This window comes from Podarcis cretensis (assembly GCF_951804945.1).
Source record: "Podarcis cretensis genome assembly, chromosome: 12".
Taxonomy (NCBI): Eukaryota; Metazoa; Chordata; class Lepidosauria; order Squamata; family Lacertidae; genus Podarcis; species Podarcis cretensis.
Genome location: NC_137181.1, coordinates 46,413,448 through 46,432,084, shown reverse-complemented (window position 1 = coordinate 46,432,084; position 18,637 = coordinate 46,413,448). Strand labels below are relative to the sequence as shown.

General features: G+C 45.1%; 1 protein-coding gene and 1 long non-coding RNA gene across 5 annotated transcripts in view; both read right to left on the bottom strand.

Annotated features, from left to right (window-relative positions):
- Nucleotides 1-18,637, bottom strand: part of NOD1 (nucleotide binding oligomerization domain containing 1) — a 40,907-nt gene that overhangs the window by 13,928 nt on the left and 8,342 nt on the right. For 2 of the 4 annotated variants that reach the window (XM_079947194.1, XM_079947193.1), the window contains 6 exons: nt 15,584-15,758; nt 11,948-13,751; nt 10,658-10,741; nt 9,168-9,251; nt 7,578-7,661; nt 6,650-6,733 (listed from right to left, as the gene is read on the bottom strand). In XM_079947194.1, coding sequence (XP_079803320.1) covers nt 6,650-6,733; nt 7,578-7,661; nt 9,168-9,251; nt 10,658-10,741; nt 11,948-13,751; nt 15,584-15,758 — 2,315 coding nt within the window. Of the gene's footprint in view, nt 1-6,649; nt 6,734-7,577; nt 7,662-9,167; nt 9,252-10,657; nt 10,742-11,947; nt 13,752-15,583; nt 15,759-18,306; nt 18,406-18,637 lie in introns of those variants that run through there. The other 2 variants (XM_079947196.1, XM_079947195.1) reach the window with 2 other exon arrangements.
- LOC307199587 lies at nt 7,688-9,160 on the bottom strand. Its single transcript, XR_013832086.1, has 2 exons — nt 8,743-9,160; nt 7,688-7,993 (listed from the first exon to the last, which is right to left on the bottom strand). It is a non-coding gene; the product is annotated as an uncharacterized lncRNA (long non-coding RNA).

Here is an 18,637-nt window from a genome sequence, read left to right as displayed (position 1 = left end):
CAGAGGGGAAATAGGGCAACCTTGTCGTGTTCCTTTTTCAATTTTAAACTCTTCTGTCACCACATTGTTAACTATCAATTTAGCCTTTTGTTCTGAATAGATTGCATCTATCCCATTTTCAAATCCCCGTCCCACTCCCATCCCTTCCAGGTTTCTCTTCATAAACTTCCAGGAAATGTTGTCAAAGGCCTTCTCCGCATCTATAAATATTAACACTGCTCTTGTATTAATATTTCTTTGCAGAAGTTCCAAAATGTCAATAATATTCCTTGTGTTAGCAAACAAATGTCTTCCTGGGAGAAAGCCTGCCTGATCTTTGTGAATCACTTCGCTTAACACCTTTTTAAATCTGTTTGCTAAAATGTCTGCAAAAATTTTGTAATCCACATTAAGAAGGGAAATGGGGCGGTAGTTCTTAAGTTGTGTCTTTTCCAATTCTGATTTAGGTATCAATGTGATGAAGGCTTCTTTCCACGTTTCCGGTGCTTTCTTCCCCTCCATAATCTCATTGCAAACCTCCATTAGTGGATGTATCAAATAATCTTTCAATGTCTTATAATATTTGGAGGTAAGCCCGTCAGGCCCTGGGGATTTGCCCAGTTGCATATTCTGAATGGCAACTTCAATCTCTTGTTGTGTTATTTTACAGTTCAGGATTGATCTGTTTTCTTGGGACAACCTTGGTAGTCCATTCTTTATCAAAAATTGTTCTATCTCCACCTCGTTTTGCGGCCCTTGAGTATATAATTGTTTAAAGTATCTCTGGAAGCACTTCCTAATCTCCACAGGGTTCTGAATATTTCTTCCTTCAATCTCTAGGTTAGTGATCGTATTTAATTTTTGTCTCTTTTTTAACTGCCATGCTAGCAGTTTTCCACATTTATTTGCCGAGTCGAATGATCTTTGTTTCATCAACTTAACTTTCCACTCCACTTCCTGATTTATCAATTTGGAGTATTGTGCTTGGTGAAATTTAATTTCTTTCAAAATCTCCTTTGACTTCGGTTTCACTCTTAGCTTCTTCTCACATTCTTTAATTTTCTCCAAAATCTTATCTTTTCTCTCATTTTGTGCTCTTTTCTTTGCAGCGTTCTGTTGTATCAGAAACCCCCTAATGACCGCCTTACTTGCATCCCAGATGGTTCTTTTTTCCACCGTAGTGTTCAAATTTATCTCAAAATAGTCCTTCAAAGCTTTTTGGGCCTTTTTGGTAATCTCCTGATCTCTAAACAGGTTGTTATTCATCTTCCATCTAAAGGAGCCGGTTGGGCTTAATCTCATATCCATCTTTACAGCGTTATGGTCGGAGCAGGTCTTTGGGCAGATTTCCACCTTTCTCGTCTTAGGTGCCAGACCTCTAGTTATCCATATTTGGTCGATTCTCGTCCATGTCAGTTGGGCTTCAGAAAAGAATGTTCCCTCTCTTCCCAGGGGGTTCTTTGTCCTCCAGATGTCAATCAAGTCCATATTGTCAGTCAGTTCAAAAAAGAGCGCATAGGACCCTTCTTCCTTCTGTTTCATACAGTAGTGTCATAAGGGGAGGACATTTGGGGCAAGGACCCTCTCAGCACTCCCCCCCCCCCAACCACAGTACTTAGCCTATGTCAGAGCCACCAAGTGCCCTTATTTTCCAGGGGCAATCGCCCCAGTTTCTGATTTGATCCTGGAATGTCCCGCTTTTCCTTAGGACGTCTCCTATTTTCATTGGAGAAATGTTGGAGGGTATGGAGTTATCCGCCCCCCCCCCCAAGCCATCTGAAGGCAGCCCTGTACAGTGGTACCTCGGGTTAAGTACTTAATTCGTTCTGGAGGTCTGTTCTTAACCTGAAACTGCTCTTAACCTGAAGCAGCACTTTAGCTAATGGGGCCTCCCGCTGCCGCCGCTGCACGGTTTCTGTTCTCATCCTGAAGCAAAGTTCTTAACCCGAGGTACTATTTCTGGGTTAGCGGAGTCTGTAACTTGAAGCGTATGTAAACCGAGGTGCCACTGTATAGGGAAGGTTTTTTAAAAATGCTTTTAATGTTCATTATGTTTTTGAGTATGTTGGAAACCGCCCAGAGTTGCTGGGGCAACCCAGTCAGATGGGCGGGGTATAAATAGTAAAATAAATTATTATTATTATTATTATTATTATTATTTATTAATTTGAATAGGATGTCCCTATTTTCATTGGAGAAATGTTGGAGGCTATGCATTTTGAAATCAATGAGAAACCACTTGGAGATTAGCAATAAAGAAAATGCAGAGAAGGTGAAGAAGAAGAAGAGAACAAATAAACACAGTCACACAAAAACCACATTTGCAATGCCTAGATATCTGCCCCAAAGACTTCCTTCCTGAAATTAAGCATTAACGGTCACATAACTAGAGGACGTTTCCGTGCCGCCCGACAGCCTTGCTCTGCCAATGGAGGAAATGTTTGCAGGCAAGGAAAGCCCCACCCCACGATAATTGGGTCCGGAAATTCTTCCGAGTAAAATTTGAACCGTTTTGAGTGACAACTCCTAGATAATGAAGCCGATTAGAAAAGCTGTTCGTTTTGGTCAGGATCCAAAAAGCAGAGCAACTATTTCCACACGTCTCAGAGCGGTCCCCCCCGTCCCCCCCGGCTCTTAGATTTCTCACAATTTTTTCCCTTGCACCTGTATCTGGTGAGTGGGTGTTTCAACAGCCGTTTGTGCCGTGGCACGAAGGGCTGCTGCTGTTCAAAGTGTGGAGAGGGAGGGAAAATCATTTTGGGCTCAAGCAAGCCTTGGGGAACGCTTTTCATGCCAACCTCCCTGGCTTTCTCTTCACCTGCCTCTCCTCTTCACATGTAGATCTGTCGACGTTATTCCCAGAGGTATCAACACTGTTAAGATCCTTCCAAAACAGGCAAAAATCTTCCACTTTAACAACAACAACAACAACAATTTATTATTTGTACCCCGCCCACCTGGCTGGGTTTCCCCAGCCACTCTGGGCGGCTTCCACAGAGACCAAAAATACACTAAAATGTCACACATTAAAAACTTCCCTGAACAGGGCTGCCTTAAGATGTCTTCTCAATGTCAGGTAGTTGTTTATTGCTTTGACATCTGATGGGAGGGCATTCCACAGGGCGGGCACCACTACCGAGAAGGCCCTCTGCCTGGTTCCCTGTTACCTCACTTCTTGCAATGAGGGAACCGCCAGAAGGCTCTCGGTGCTGGACCTCAGTGTCGGGTTGAACGATTGGGGGTGGAGACGCTCCTTCAGATATACTGGACCGAGGCCGTTTAGGGCTTTAAAGGTCAGCACCAACACTTTGAATTGTGCTCGGAAACGTACTGGGAGCCAATGTAGGTCTTTTAATGTGGTCTTGGCAGCCGCCCCCAGTCACCAGTCTAGCTGCTGCATTCTGGATTAGTTGTAGTTTCCGAGTCACCTTCAAGGGTAGCCCCACGTAGAGCGCATTGCAGTAGTCCATTCTTCTTCTTCTTCTTCTTCTTCTTCTTCTTCTTCTTCTTCTTCTTCATAGGTAGCTCAAGGTGTCTTGAGCATTCGAAGTGCCCCAAAAAATGGAGCTTCATCTCTCTCGCTCAAAGCCAGCAATTTGAACAGCTAGTACAGCCGTACTTTGGTTGCCGAACGCCTTGGAACTCGTACGTTTTGGCTCCCAAACGATCGGAAACCAGAAGTGAGTGTTCTGGTTTTCAAATGGTTTTCGGAAGCCAAACGTCCAGCGCGGCTTTTGGCTGAGTGCAGGAAGCTCCAGCAGCCAATCGGAAGCCGCGCCTTGGTTTTTGAGCCGTTTCAGGAGTTGAACGGACTCCCGGAGCGCATTCTGTCTGAGAACCAAGGTACGACTGCACCTCATCAGGGGGATAAATGATGCCCCATGGAGACAGCAAAATGGAAGGGTGGGAGGCAGGTTGGGCTTGCAGTGGCAACCAAAAACTCGAGCTTGGAAGCAGGAGAACCCGCATATACAAGAGAACAGATTCACCTGTGAGTTTCCTCCTCAAATGGGGGTCTTAAATGGAAGCAAGGAAGGAACTGAGGCTTGCAGAATCCGTGCTGTTACTGTCTCCTAGTGAGACCAGTAAGCATTTTTGGTCTTTAGGGAGAAATGCCACATCAAGAAATGGCTTTTCACGCTTCTCCGTTTCAAAATGGAGTTTGCGAGGTGGCATGGAGAGGGGTGCTGCTGTTTTACGACTCTTGAACCCGAGGCCACTCATGTAAGGTCCTGGCTCCGATGCAGGTGGATTCCCTGACCACAATCCTGCAAGGCCACTCTTATACTCGCTCTGCTCAAGCCTGTTTTGGAAGAAGACAGTGCTTCCCATCAGGTCCCTTAGGTGCAACCAAATGAAGTTTCTGGGGAGGTTTCACAAAGCAAGCTCAGAACTGGGATGCTGGCTAGGTCAGCTGCCCTCACTGAGCCTCTAATGGCTGCTGCCTGTATAGACAAGCAATGAGCCAATCAGGTAAAGTGTTACTGCGGAGCGTGGACAACTGGAAAGGGCCTTTTCGGTGACCGCCCTCTAGTTATGGATTCCCTTCCAAAAGAGCTTAGATGAGCACCATTATCCCTGAGTTTCCTCAGGCAGGCAGTGAAAATGTTTTTATTCCATCTGGCTTCTAATTCAACGCTGGACATTTCAACTGCACAAAGCCTTGGATTTTAAGCTTTTGAAAACATTTTTATTCCACCTGGCTTCTAATTCAACGCTGGATGTTTTGACTGCGCAAAGCCTTAGATTTTAAGCTTTTGAAAACATTTTTATTCCAACTGGCTTCTAATTCAACACTGGACATTTCAACTGTGCAACACCTTGGATTTTAAGCTTTCGCTGTGTATTTATTTATTTATCATCATCACCATCATCATCATTCATTCATTCCCTGCAGCTGCCTTCTCCTCAAAGAGATCAGAACCTTCCAACACCATTGCAAAGAAGGCAAGGCAGACAGGGATTTTTGACCAAAACTAGCCAGCAAGGATCACTGGCGAGTTCAACAGAGATTTCCAAACACAAAAGACTTGACGTTTTCTCTGGTTCTCAGCTGTTTCACACATTCAGCATGGGGAGACATGGGTCTGCCATGGTTTGTACTTCCAGAAAGAACTAGAAACAATTATGGCTTCCTTGTATGTTATTTTATTTTTGCATAAATCTGTGCTGTTGTTTTTTCGTAGTCACACGTTTGTGTGCAGGTGGAGCACTCTCAAAAAAATTGCGCTGCAAGAAGCGGCCCTCTCTTCTCACCCAACTAAACAGACTTTTGAGATTTTCACTTGATGAAGTCTGCCATCTTGTGGGAGAAGGAAAACGGCCATTCTCCTTAGCCTAGAATCGTCAAGGTTTGTTTGTTAGATGAAAGAAAAGTGATTGACAAGCTTTTTCTTTTTCCCTTAAGGAAAATTGTGTTTTAAAAGCGTCTCTCCAAATTCTGAGAAGCTGCCAACGTCAATTTTATTTTTTAATGCTTTTTACAGCCAAATATGGACTGACAATGCTGTTTTGGTACTGTAACGCCACCATTTAAGACATCAATCATCTTTGATTTTTTAAGAGGTCTTTGCTCTAAATTAGGCTCCCTGGTTCTCTGCCAAAAACCTATTGGTATTGCTTGACTACAACAGACTCAGTTGCTGCCCAAGACAGATCCTGACAACAACCAACTCCATTTACCTAGGCCTAGAGCGGGGGTCAGCAAACTTTTTCAGCAGGGGGCCGGTCCACTGTCCCTCAGACCTTGTGGGGGGCCAGACTATATTTTGAAGGGATAAAAATGAACGAATTCCTATGTCCCACAAATAACCCAGAGATGCATGTTAAATAAAAGGGCACATTCTACTCATGTAAAAACACGCTGGACTGTCTGTGGGCCGGATTTAGAAGGTGATTGGGCCGGATCTGGCTCCCGGGCCATAGTTTGCCTACCCATTGCCTACCCATTGCCTGTGAGGCATTGTGGGAAATTCAAAGGATGGCCGGGTCCAATCACCTGAGGCAGTTATCAGTTGTGGACCCCGCCAGAGGGGGCTAAGGCCCCAGCACCTATCCCAGGATGCTGGATGGTTGACTCCAGCCTCACCAGCCCCATTTAACAATCCTAAAGTGTCCCATTGTTCTGAAATGTGGGGTGTTTACTCTTCTGACATGAGGATAATCCTTCATGATATGGGTCTAAGCCGTCGCTCCTGTTACGATATAGAAGCAATGCAGCTGCAAACTGCTAGCTTGAAAGCAAAACATAATGGGAATGTTGGGACTGTCCATGGGAAACAGAGGGACAGTCAATTCACAGTGCGAAGCACCGGAATTAGCTCAGAGTGTAATATGAGCTCTTCCGTTTTTTCCTGTCCAGGAAGTGTTTGTCACTAGACTGCTGGAGCTTGAAGAGAGCAGTCATGTTTTTTGTAATGCTGCAAAGACAGAAATAAAGGCATGTAAATTCGTTTCTGTCTATCTCTTTCCCCTGCCAGGGGGGGCAGGAAAGAGGGGTGTGTTCTTCTCACGTTTGAGAAGAATCGCCTATCAAGACCTAGCCTGGATCTTGCTGGGGAATGCAGCCAGGGAGGTCAACAGGGAATCATGCTGGGCGCCTGGGAGAGTTGCCAGTTTCCCCTGATAAAGGCTTGATTTCCGACAGTTCCCTGCTCAGATATGGTCTTACCTGACGTTTGTTATACTGGGGTGATTCTGCAGTGCTTCTGCAAAGGCTTTGGCCCCTTCGTCTCCAACCTGATTGCCCCACATCCTGTCAAAAAGAAAGAGATGGGACATATTATTATTATTATTATTATTATTATTATTATTATTACCACCAGCGCTTTTTTCTTAATATATTTTTTTTAGGGATACTCTCATTTTGACTCAAGAAACAAATCGCCATTTTATAGTTCAAACTGGGGAAAATAAATACAGTGGTACCTCAGGTTACATACGCTTCAGGTTACAGACTCCGCTAACCCAGAAATAGTGCTTCAGGTTAAGAACTTTGCTTCAGGATGAGAACAGAAATCGGGGTCCGGCAGCGCAGCGGCAGCAGGAGGCCCCATTAGCTCAAGTGGTGCTTCAGGTTAAGAACAGTTTCAGGTTAAGAACGGACCTCCGGAACGAATTAAGTACTTAACCTGAGGTACCACTGTACAGTAAATGGACAAAGATTCACAAAACATTTAGGGGTATGTGTACCCCTGCGTCCCCCCAGAAAATAAGCACTGTTTATTACTATTGCTATCGTCCACCAGTAGGTCTCAGAACAGGTTAGCTCAGCTGCCCTTTTAAAATGTGGGGTTTTTGTGGGGGGGGGAACTATTGGGTTGTTGTTTTTATTTTTATTATGTATTTTGTGGTTTTATCTCTTGATTTTATTCTGTGAACTGCCCTGAGACCCCCGGGTATAGGGCGGTATATAAATTCAATAAATAATAAATAAATTAAATAAATAAAACTTGCATTAGCAATGGACAAAAAGAAAAAGAAGAAATAAAGAGCGCCCTCTGCATCATCAAACTGTCACTAAAGTGTCCAGGATCCTTTGTGGGGGAGGGGGGGAACCCCAATTATTAAAAACCATGAACGAAAGTGATCCAACTTACCCAATTTCATACATCGTTTTACTCTTCCGGATGGCATCAGCGAGACATTTCCCTCCCTCTGTGGTTATTCTGTTTGCTCCTATTCTGCAAAGAAATACCATGTGGGTAGGTTTTTGTTTTTTGATCTGCCAGAAATCAAGTCAACAATGCAATGGAATTCCTTCAGTGCCATTTTAGCTAGTGGTTTCTTTCTGCACTTCTAGAAAGAAAACCAGATTCACTTGTGTTTGCTGTTTTGTAACCGGAATGTCTCTCGTTGGAACAGCTACTAATGAATCGGTTCCAACAAAGGGATACTTCGCTGAATGCTTTACGAAACAACATAATAAGCGGATTAAAGAATTTTTGGTTGCCCAATTATCTGCCTTTGGAATCCTCATATTTAAATAACTGCATATTTTAAAACCTCCACAGGGCTAGAGATACTCTAAAGAAAATGTGAGTTAATTTAAGGTAAGACGGGAAACATGCAGGAGAAATGGTTTTGAGGAGATATGGAAGGTGTGTTTGTAGAATTTGTACTGTTTAAACAGAAAGGGGTCAAACTATCTGTTGAAATTTTGGGAGGCTGGTTAGTTACAACAGAATGGTCACGGTGGTGGGGTGCATATTTTTCTTCTTTATGCATGATTATTACTTTGTCAAAATAAAATATAATAATAATAATAATAATAATAATAATAATAATAATAAGCTACTGTGTACTCTTAAAAGGCCATCTTCAATATTTTATTTTTCATTCTCTTTCACTTCTATGCACCAGCCTCACAATCAGCTTTACGTAGTGTGTCCTTAACTGTTAGCCAATTAAAATGACAATCTGATTAAAATTGGCTATATACCATTTAGTAAATTTAAGTTACCATTAACCCTATTTAGGCGGACAACTGGCTATGGCAAGAGAGAGATAGATCACTCAGAAGCAGAGAAGCAGAACTCTTTCTATGCTGCGAGAGGCGAGCTCCTACCCCTGAACTCTGCCAGCTGGTTGGTATGGGAACAACTGTTTAGAAACTGGTGTCTGAGGTTTGATTTTTATTTTCATCTTCCCTCCGTGTCCCCTTTTCCTTGTGTGTCGTGTCTTTTTAGATTGTAAGCATGTGGGGGAGGCACTCCCTTGTTTTGACTGCATGTAAGCTGCCCTGGAAGCCTTTTCTGACTGAACAGCAGGGTACAAATGTCCTAAATGCATAATAATAATAATAATAATAATAATAATAATAATAGCTATCCATGCAGAAGCATCACTCCATCTAAGAAAAATGATATTTCCCGTATCTTTCAAGCTTTCTTTTTCTTTCTTTTTAAATTGTTTATTTGGTTTTCAAATCCAAGCTTTACAATCACATATCCAATATATAACGTAAAAACAAAATTCCAGGGAATCTCCTGGACTTCCCTCCTTCCCTTTGTGGGTCCTTTTGTTAACCATTTCCTCCTGCGTCTTTTATAATCATCCAAATCTTTTACATCTCCATTATCTCCAAAATTCACCATTAAACTACAAGTGTTATTCCAGTTCTGCTTGTATCTTTCAAGCTTTCGCTGCACTGAGAAACATGGTAGAAAGCGGGGGTTGGAAATACATACTTAACATATATGAGGCTTGGACATTCCTCAATGAGTCTTGCAACGTATTTGGCTCCAACGTCGGTAATCTGGTTGTTGTACAAGCTGTGGGGTGGCGGGGGAAATAATAAAAAAGGAACTGGTGTTTAGATTTGTAACTTTTTAACAGCTAAACCACAGAGCCTAGGACTTGCCGATCAGAAGGTTGGCAGTTCGAATCCCCGTGACAGGGTGAGCTCCCGTTGCTCAGTCCCTGCTCCTGCCAACCTAGCAGTTCAAAAGCACATCAAAGTGCAAGTAGATAAATAGGTACCACTCCAGCGAGAAGGTAAACGGCGTTTCCGTGCGCTGCTCTGGTTCGCCAGAAGCGGCTTAGTCCTGCTGGCCACATGACCTGAAAGCTGTACACCGGCTCCTCGGCCAATAAAGCGAGATGAGCACTGCAACCCCAGAGTCGGTCACGACTGGACCTAATTGTCAGGGGTCCCTTTACCTTTACTTTACCTAACAGCTACAAACCGGGTAGGGTTATTATATCAGATGCATGGGATCTGATTCCTCCCCCCCAAAAAAACCCCATTACAATTCATTTAGAGTCAGAGACCTGCTTATTTTGTACGAGAACCTGGTAAATTAACTGTGCAAAAGTTCAAGAAGGAGGTTTGCAGTTTGCTTTAAGGCTCCAGTTGCCTCAATTCTGCAAAGCATATTCTGTACTGTTCTGTATGCGCATTGCTTGCTGGATGGGAAAATATGGATCCTTATCAGTTGCACATTCTAGAGAGGCTTTGAATGGAATGCACATGCCAATGTCTATTATTCCAGTTTGCCAACACCCACTGCCTTCTTGTGCAATTCACGGAAAATTAACACCATCTTTACCTGTGCCTAGACCTGCCTTGGAGCCAGCATATGATAAGACAGAGAAATAAACATTTCACTGCACAGCTGCAATACTGTGCCCACTCATTCGGGAACAAGACCCACTTACAACTGCAAGACGACCCAGACTGTACAGAAACTTATTTCTGTATGAGACTACAGCGGCAAGAAAGTCACTTGCCCCCAAAATGGAAAGAAGAAGAAGTCCCAGCCAAAAAGAATGGATACAAAAACTTATGGTATACGCAGAAATGGCAGAACTTACCGGAAAAATAAGAAATCAAACTTTGTTATAAAAGAACGGAAGTGGTTTATGGAATATTTACGGATAAATTGTAAACTGATAAGGACATTGGCAGGATTTGAATCATTGAAATGTATAAACCTGAAAACCATAAATAATAATAATAATAAAAAAAGACAACTGCAAGACTCGGTGGAAAATAGTGGGAGCTGGATCCAAACGCCTTTCCTTTGTTTCCCCCGGGGCCAACACTGATGAGGGAGCGACAAGGTGATTTGGCGCAAGGCAGGGTCGCACATGAACACACAATGTTCACGAGGCTCCCTTCAGTCATCAGGACCAGCCCCAAACGTGACAGCTATCCGAGCTCCTCATTCATACATACCCCAAATAACTCACAATTCTGTACTTGGACATCTCGTCGTAAAGCACTCTGACTCCTTGGTCTGTGATCTGGTTAACACTTAACCTGAAAAAAATTAAAGGGGCAGGCAGGAGAAAATAAATGGCTGTTTGAGATACATTAGGGGGGAAAGTAGTAGGAAAATCCTCCTTTTAATAGGCACCGAAATGTGCTCTGTAGATTTTGTTGCAGCATCAAAGAAATAGAACAAAACATACGTTTAGAGAATATTGGGAAATGTTTATTGAATATACGGGGAGGAATTGTGTACACTTGAAAACCTTGGCAGCCTTAAGATAAATTCAACAGTGTCAATAAGTTTTGATGGATGTAATAATGGAATACTGAATGGTTTGGTTTACCTAAAATATGAAGGGATTTATGATATGCAAAATGAACCACGGAAAGAGAGGAAGGGAAGTCACTGATATTTTACGGATGTTTAAATGAGTATTCTAAATTGTAAAACAGAAAATTTAATAAAAATTGTTAAAAACAACTCCATGGAAACCGGGGTGCGAAGTTGACAAAAGTAAGAGAAAAGACGAAACTGGGTTTTGACTGCGTATGTTGAAACTTAATAAAATATAAGGTTTTTTTAAAAAGGAAAGAGAAGAAAGGAAGAGAGCATGCTGAACCTTGCTGTTTGCTTCTCCTCCAACAAACCGTGGTTTGTTAGCCCAGCAGTCTTATACAGTGGTGCCCCGCAAGACGAATGCCTCGCAAGACGAAAAACCCGCTAGACGAAAGGGTTTTCCGTTTTTCGAGGCGCTTCGCAAGACGAATTTCTCTATGGGCTTGCTTCGCAAGACGAAAACGTCTTGCGAGCCTTGCAATTTTTTTTGCTCCCCCCCCCCTTTTTCTAAGCCGCTAAGCCGCTAATAGCCGCTTTGCCGCTAAGAGCGCTAATCCGCTAATCCGCTAATAGGGTTGCTTCGCAAGATGAAAAAAAGCAAGACGAAGAGACTCGCGGAACGGATTCTTTTCGTCTTGCGAGGCACCACTGTACAGTGGTACTTCGGTTTCGAACGTAATCTGTTCCAGAAGACCGTTCGACTTCCAAAATGTTTGGAAACTGAGGCGCAAAGGGCGGTTTGCAAATTCAATAGAGAAAATGGGGGGGGGACACTCACCGGAAGCATTTATTTCTTCCGGTTTTTGGCGTTCGAAAACCGAAACGTTCGAAAACTGAAACGTTCGAAAACTGAAGTACCACTGTATCAGAGAAGGGCTGATGACCCTTAAGAGCAGACAGCAAGCCCAGGAACTTACCGGAGTACTGCCAGCCTACTGAAACAAGGCATCAGCTGCTTTATCCCATAATCGTTGATGTTGTTGTTGTCCAAGTCCAGGGCTAGGCGCTTCCGGAAATGATGCATGGTGAATGAGATGGCGCTGCAGTCGGCAGAGTAGATGTTGCAGTAGGTGAGCTTGATGTAGTTGGCTCCCATGCCCTTGGCCACCCCCATGCCCACCTTCTCACTCTGAGTCTCGTAGATGCACCTCAACATCCATACGAAATTGGGCATCACTTGAATCTGCCGGTATTCTTTCAGCCTCGCCCGGGTTAGCCCCTTCAGGTGGGACTTCATGCTTTCAAAGAAATAGGTGAGGAGCACCTTCCTCTTCTTCTTGAGGGACGCAGGAGAAACCAAGTGCTGCAGGAGCTTCTGCTTCGACTTGGACAGCAAGCCGCAGAGGAAGAGGTTGGTGAAGTGGAAGTGTTCGTTGTTCCGGAAAGGGTCCTCTCCCGTCGGGTGGTGCTTCTTCAGCCAAGCGAGCGGGAAGCAAGAACGCAGGGTGGTGTCCGAGGTGGAGCATTCAGCAAAAAAACGGAGCAGATCTTTGGCGCTCACCTTCTCGTCGGTGACCAGATGCAAAGCGGTGAAGAAGGACTGCAAGGTCAAGTGCAGGAACTCGTAGGAAACTTGGTCTCCGTGGCCACCGTAGTCGGGAACCGCCCTGAGGAAACCCAGCTGCAACTCCTGCTCAGAGAGGTTGGCGAGGACTTCCTCTTGGTCAAAGACAAAGAGGGATTTCTGCATCGCCGCGTGAGCCACTCTGCTCAGAGCAAACAGCGTCTCTTTGTTGGACCTGTAGGTCTCCACTTGGCTCCTGTTGTTCTTCTTCAGCAAGTTGGTCTTCTGGATCCGGTTGAGGTGGACTTCGGTCATGAGCAAGAAAATATCGGTCAAGGTCACGGTGAAATCCGGGAGCTCGTGGCTGTCAAAGGCCGAGTGAAAGTGGTCAAAGCATTTGAAGATAATCCAGCAGAACAAAGGCACTAAGCAGAGACTGCTCAGATTTGGGTTGGCTTCCAGTTGGTTCAGGACTAAGGTCCTGCACCCTTCGTCTTTGAAGAACATTTTTGTGTATTCTTTCAGGTTACTGCTGGAAAACCCTCGGAGATGTACCTTCTTCCGGACAATGTTCCGATGAACATCTGTCCCTGTCCTGGCAGTCAGGACTTTCTGAGATCCCTTCAGAAGTTTCCCGCTGAGGAGACCCACCAGCAAAGCCAGCGGGTGGATCGATTCAGTGGGGGAGCAGATCTCTGGAACGCTGTTGAGGTCAAAGTCAGAATGGATCTCATCAAAGCCGTCGAAGGTGAACAGAACCGTGTGAGGGAACTTCACGATGAAGTCAAAGACCTCTTCAGGGTCCTGGTCTGGGAAACAGTTGTACTTGAACAGGAGGTCTTTCAAACATATGGCTTCATCCTGTTTGAAGCAGCTGAACATCCGGCATCGGAAACGAAAGAAGAATTTGGCCCCTACGTCGAGTTTGCCCTTGGACCAGAGGTTTTGCATCTTTTGCAAGAGAATGGACTTCCCAATCCCTGCATCACCAAAGATATAGATCACCTCTCCAGCTTCATTGATCAGACCAACGTTGACGTCCAGCAGGTCCTCCAAGCTATTCACGTTGCTGAGTTTCTCGTTGTTGTCCTTGATAAACTCCATGATGTTGGAAGAATAAATCTCCTCAAGCAACATGTCCTCCTTCTGGGCATACGACATGATGAACTTTGTGTCACGCCCCAATTCATCTTTAAGTTTCTGACGGTACCTGCTAACTAAAGGTAGCATTGGTTATGACAAAGAGAAATTCTAGCACAGGAGAGCCAGCATGAAGAGATACGTCATACAAAACCATTACAAAAAAAAAAAGCAGAGAGTCAGCGTGGGGTAGTGGTTAGATGATGGACTAGGACCTGGGAGATCAGGGTTCAACCTTAGTATTGAAGTTCACAGATCAGGGTTCAACCTTAGTATTGTAATGCACAGGGGGAGAATTCTGTATCTTGAGCTCTTTGGGGAAAGTTGGGATATAAATGTAACAACCACCACAATTCTGCTGGATTCTATAAGGGTTTGGGCTTGTGTTTGCCTACAGCAGTGGTGTCCAAACTTTTTTCAAAGAGGGCCAGATTAGATGAAGTGAATGGCTGACCAAAATTGTGAACCTTTTTTTTAGGATTGAAGTTGTTGAGGATTTTACCACGGGAAATAAAACTGCCACAGAGGCCGAATTAGGCCCCCAAAACGGATTTTGGACATGCCTGGCCTACAGCAAAGTCACCTCTGACCCTGAGAGCACTTTCAAAGTAGCTCGTTTTATGCCATGCGGGTCTGCTGTTCAAAGAAGTGATTTCATTTTTACACAATTCAGCTCTCTAAAGTCCCCCCGCTGTTCTGTTTAATTAGTGAGCCTTCTTTGGATTGTTTTGTGGGGTATTTTAAGTTCACAGCACCTCCTTCTCAGTTTTGTCTACCAGCGGCTTCTGACACCAGAAATGTGCAGCAAGCCTTTGTGACAACATACATGATATATTTGAAGTAGCCATGAGATCGGCTTTCCCCAACTTGGAGCCATGCAGGGATTTTGGTATTCAGCTTCCATCAGTCTCAAGCAGGACAGCCAGACTGGTTGGGGTTGATAGGAGTTGTGATCCAACAACCTCTTAGTGGAGGTGCAGGTCAATTCTGTGACCAGGGCAGCTGTCTACCTGCTCCATCTGGAACGCCGGCTGAGACCCTACCTGCCCACAGACTGTCTCACCAGAGAGGTGCATGCTCTGGTTATCTCCCGCTTGGATTACTATGTGGGGCTACCTTTGAAGGTGACTGGGAAACTACAACTAATCCAAAATGCAGCAGCTAGACTGGTGACTTGGAGTCTTGAAAGACCTACATTGGCTCCCAGTACGTTTCCGAGCACAATTCAAAGTGTCAGTGCTGACCTTTAAAGCCCTAAACGGCCTCGGCCCAGTATACCTGAAGGAGTGTCTCCACCCCCATCATTATGCCCGGACACTGAGGTCCAGTGCTGAGGGCCTTCTGGCTGTTTCCTCGCTGCGAGAAGTGAGGTTACAGGGAACCAGGCAGAGGGCCTTCTAGGTAGTGGCGCCCACCCTGTGAAACACCCTCCCATCAGATGTCAAAGACATAAACACCTATCTGACTTTTATAGACATCTGAAGGCAGCCCTGTTTAGGGAAGTCTTTGTTTGATATTTTATCCTGTTTTTAATATTTTGCTGGGAGCTGCCCAGAGTAGCTGGAGAAACCCAGCCAGATGGGCAAGGTATAAACAATAAGTTATATGATTATGATTATTACAAGCGGATTTGAGGAGGCTGCATCAGATACTCTGCTAGAGCTCCTACGTTTCATGCACAGAGGAACAAGCCACCAGTTTCAGGCTGGGTAAATGCGAAAAGCAGGATGCAATCTGCACATGTAGTCCATTTATGGGAAGCGTACCCTGAGAAAATCACCCTGCTAACCTTTATTATTTATTTCTCCTGGAAAAAGCGTTTCACCAACATTGAAGCAATGAATGATGGGATTACCCAGACAAGCTTTTTCTATAGGGAATGAAAATCTTCTAAAAGCAGGCATCCTACCTGGGTCGGTATTTTCAACGGGCTTATTACCAACGACCTCTGAAGGGCGAAACCCAATCTCTTCCAGCCACGGCTGCAGCTCGTAATAAGCATCCGCTACTTGCTGCAGGATATAGACGCAGTATTCCGCCACTTCTTCTCCTTTGCTCTGCGCGAGATCCAAAATTTTGCGGACCTGCGGAAAGATCACACGAGACGTCAAAGATCTACAGAGGCAGCGGATTAATAGGTAGAGTACTCTCAAGCGCTCTAGAGTCAATTGCTGTTGTGGGGCAACACATCATCTGCCTTCTTCTTTGCAGAACCAATAACAACATCCCAATGTTGCATTTTTTTCTGCATGCATGGTTTTTAATGGAGCTGAGGCTACACCACCACGTCGTGCTAAATGCCAATCGCACCAGTTGCGAGTAGAGGAACACTATCTGGCGTGACACAACAGCAGGCATCATTCAGCTCAGCCTACACTCGAGTAGGACCCTGGCAGAGACACAGGCCTGACTGGCATGTTCTCTCCCTCCTGGTCGATCGTTCGGGAGCTTCAAAAGCTTTCTTCTGCCTGAACATCACAGCGACTGATGCCAACAGACACCGGCACACTTAGGGATCCGCAGAGTCTTCACAGCTTGCGTAACAGACCTCAGCAGCTCAGCATTTTGGCTAATCTACTTTATTTACATATAAACACACATGGAGCACTGCAACATGGCTCCCCCTCTCTCTCTAACATCAGACAGCAAAGAGAAAGAACAAAGGACAATAGTCCCACTTCACGGAACACAGTAACACAAACATCCTGCCTCCGTCACTTCCCACTTTGTGGAGTCAAAACATACACCGTCATGTGATAGACAAAAATCCCATGACTGCAATCATGGAGCAGGAATTCTAACAGTCTGTTCTCCCAAGTTTCCTCTATCTCTTCACTTTCTCTCACGGCTGCATTTCTTGCCTTACCCCTATTCATGACCACAATGCCAAGCAACACCTATCAGTTCTTATTGTCTATCACATGATGGTCTATGTTTTGACTCCACAGAGTGTACCACTGTACTTCAGATATATGTTGAACTGGATGTGGGTGGTGCTGTGGTCTAAACCACAGAGCCTAGGGCTTGCCGATCAGAAGGTCGGCAGTTTGAATCCCAGCGATGGGGTGAGCTCCCGTAGCTCGGTCCCAGATGCTGCCAACCTAGCAGTTCGAAAGCACGTCAAGTGCAAGTAGATAAATAGGTACCGCTGTGGTGGGAAGGTAAACGACGTTTCTGTGCACTGCTCTGGTTCGCCAGAAGCGGCTTAGTCATGCTGGCCACATGACCCGGAAGCTGTCTGCGGACAAACGCTGGCTCCTCTGCCTATAGAGCAAGATGAACACCACAACCCCAGAGTCATCCGCGACTGGACCTAACGCTCAGGGGTCCCTTTACCTTTATCCTTTGGCGTAGGGTTTGGCCTGTTTGTCCAATATAGAAAGCTGAAGGGCACTGTTGGCATTTGATGGCATGCGCAGTGTTAGAAGATGAGCAATTAAATAGTCCAGCACATGAAATCTCATACCAATAACAAACTTAGTTGGTCTCTAAGGAAGGAATTTTTAAATTTTGTTTCGACTACAGCAGACCAACATGGCTACCTACCTGTAACTAAAACTATGGAAGGCATGAATACATTTCCACAAACACAGCAGGAGTCATTTTGAGCCTTGAGAATTGGCACCTTGAAGAATCTCCGAGTACACAAAACACTCTGACCGACCGCAGTGAGGGAATGAAATTTCAAATGTTGAATAACTGGTTCCTTAAGCCCATCAGCCAGAGGCAGCAGAAAACTAACAATTATTAACTGGAGAAACAGAATTAACTCCCGGGCTGGAGGAAGGGTCAGTTATGGCCAGAAGTACAGGTTTTCTCTCCCTTACTGTTTAGAAAAAAAACCCCACATAAAGAATCTTTGCCTTACTGGGATGTTGGCAGGAGGAGACTATTATTCGCATGGGCTATGGCTCTGTCAATTGGGACAAATGAGCCCAGAACCACAACAGCAAGAAGTCCACCATCACATGAATACAGGCTCATCTCACTTTTTGTACTGATCTTAGTATGTTGTATGGGTTAAACCACAGAGCCTAGGACTTGCTGATCAGAAGGTTGGCAGTTCGAATCCCCACGACGGGGTGAGCTCCCGTTGTTTGGTCCCTGCTCCTGCCAACCTAGCAGTCTGAAAGCACATCAAAGTGCAAGTAGATAAATAGGGAGCGCACTGGTGGGAAGGTAAACAGCATTTCTGTGCGCTGCTCTGGTTTCACCAGAAGCAGCTTAGTCATGCTTGCTACATGACACAGAAGGCTCATTTTTGGCTCATGGTATGAACTACTGTGGGATGCGGGTGGCGCTGTGGGTTAAACCACAGAGTCTAGGACTTGCTGATCAGAAGGTCGGTGGTTTGAATCCCCGCAACGGGGTGAGCTCCCGTTGCTCGGTCCCTGCTCCTGCCAACCTAGCAGTTCAAAAGCACATCAAAGTGCAAGTAGATAAATAGGTACCGCTCCGGCAGGAAGGTAAACGGTGTTTCCGTGCGCTGCTCTGGTTCACCAGAAGCGGCTTAGTCATGCTGGCCACATGACCCGGAAGCTGTACACCGGCTCCCTCAGCCAATAAAGCAAGATGAGAGCCGCAACCCCAGAGTCGGTCACGACTGGACCTAATAGTCAGGGGTCCCTTTACCTTTTAGTATGTTGTACTACAGAGACGAGGAAACTTTTTTGGCTCCATAGGCCAGATCTTTGTCAGGATTGGCCTCGTGGTCAAAACCTGCTGTGCCACATGATGTCACTGTGATGTCATGTGGTTGTCAGGTTGATTGCCACGCCCACCTGTCCAAATCCTTTGTGGGCTTCCCGGGCGCTCGGCCACCACTGGGGGAAGTCAGACAGAAGCAGGCATCCTTTATTTTGCTTCATGGAGGATAGACAAAGAGGAGACGTCCTCTCCTCCTTCCCAATGCAGCAGAAATTGACAGCAGAGAAGCGGGAACAAAGCAATAGGAGGAAGCCTT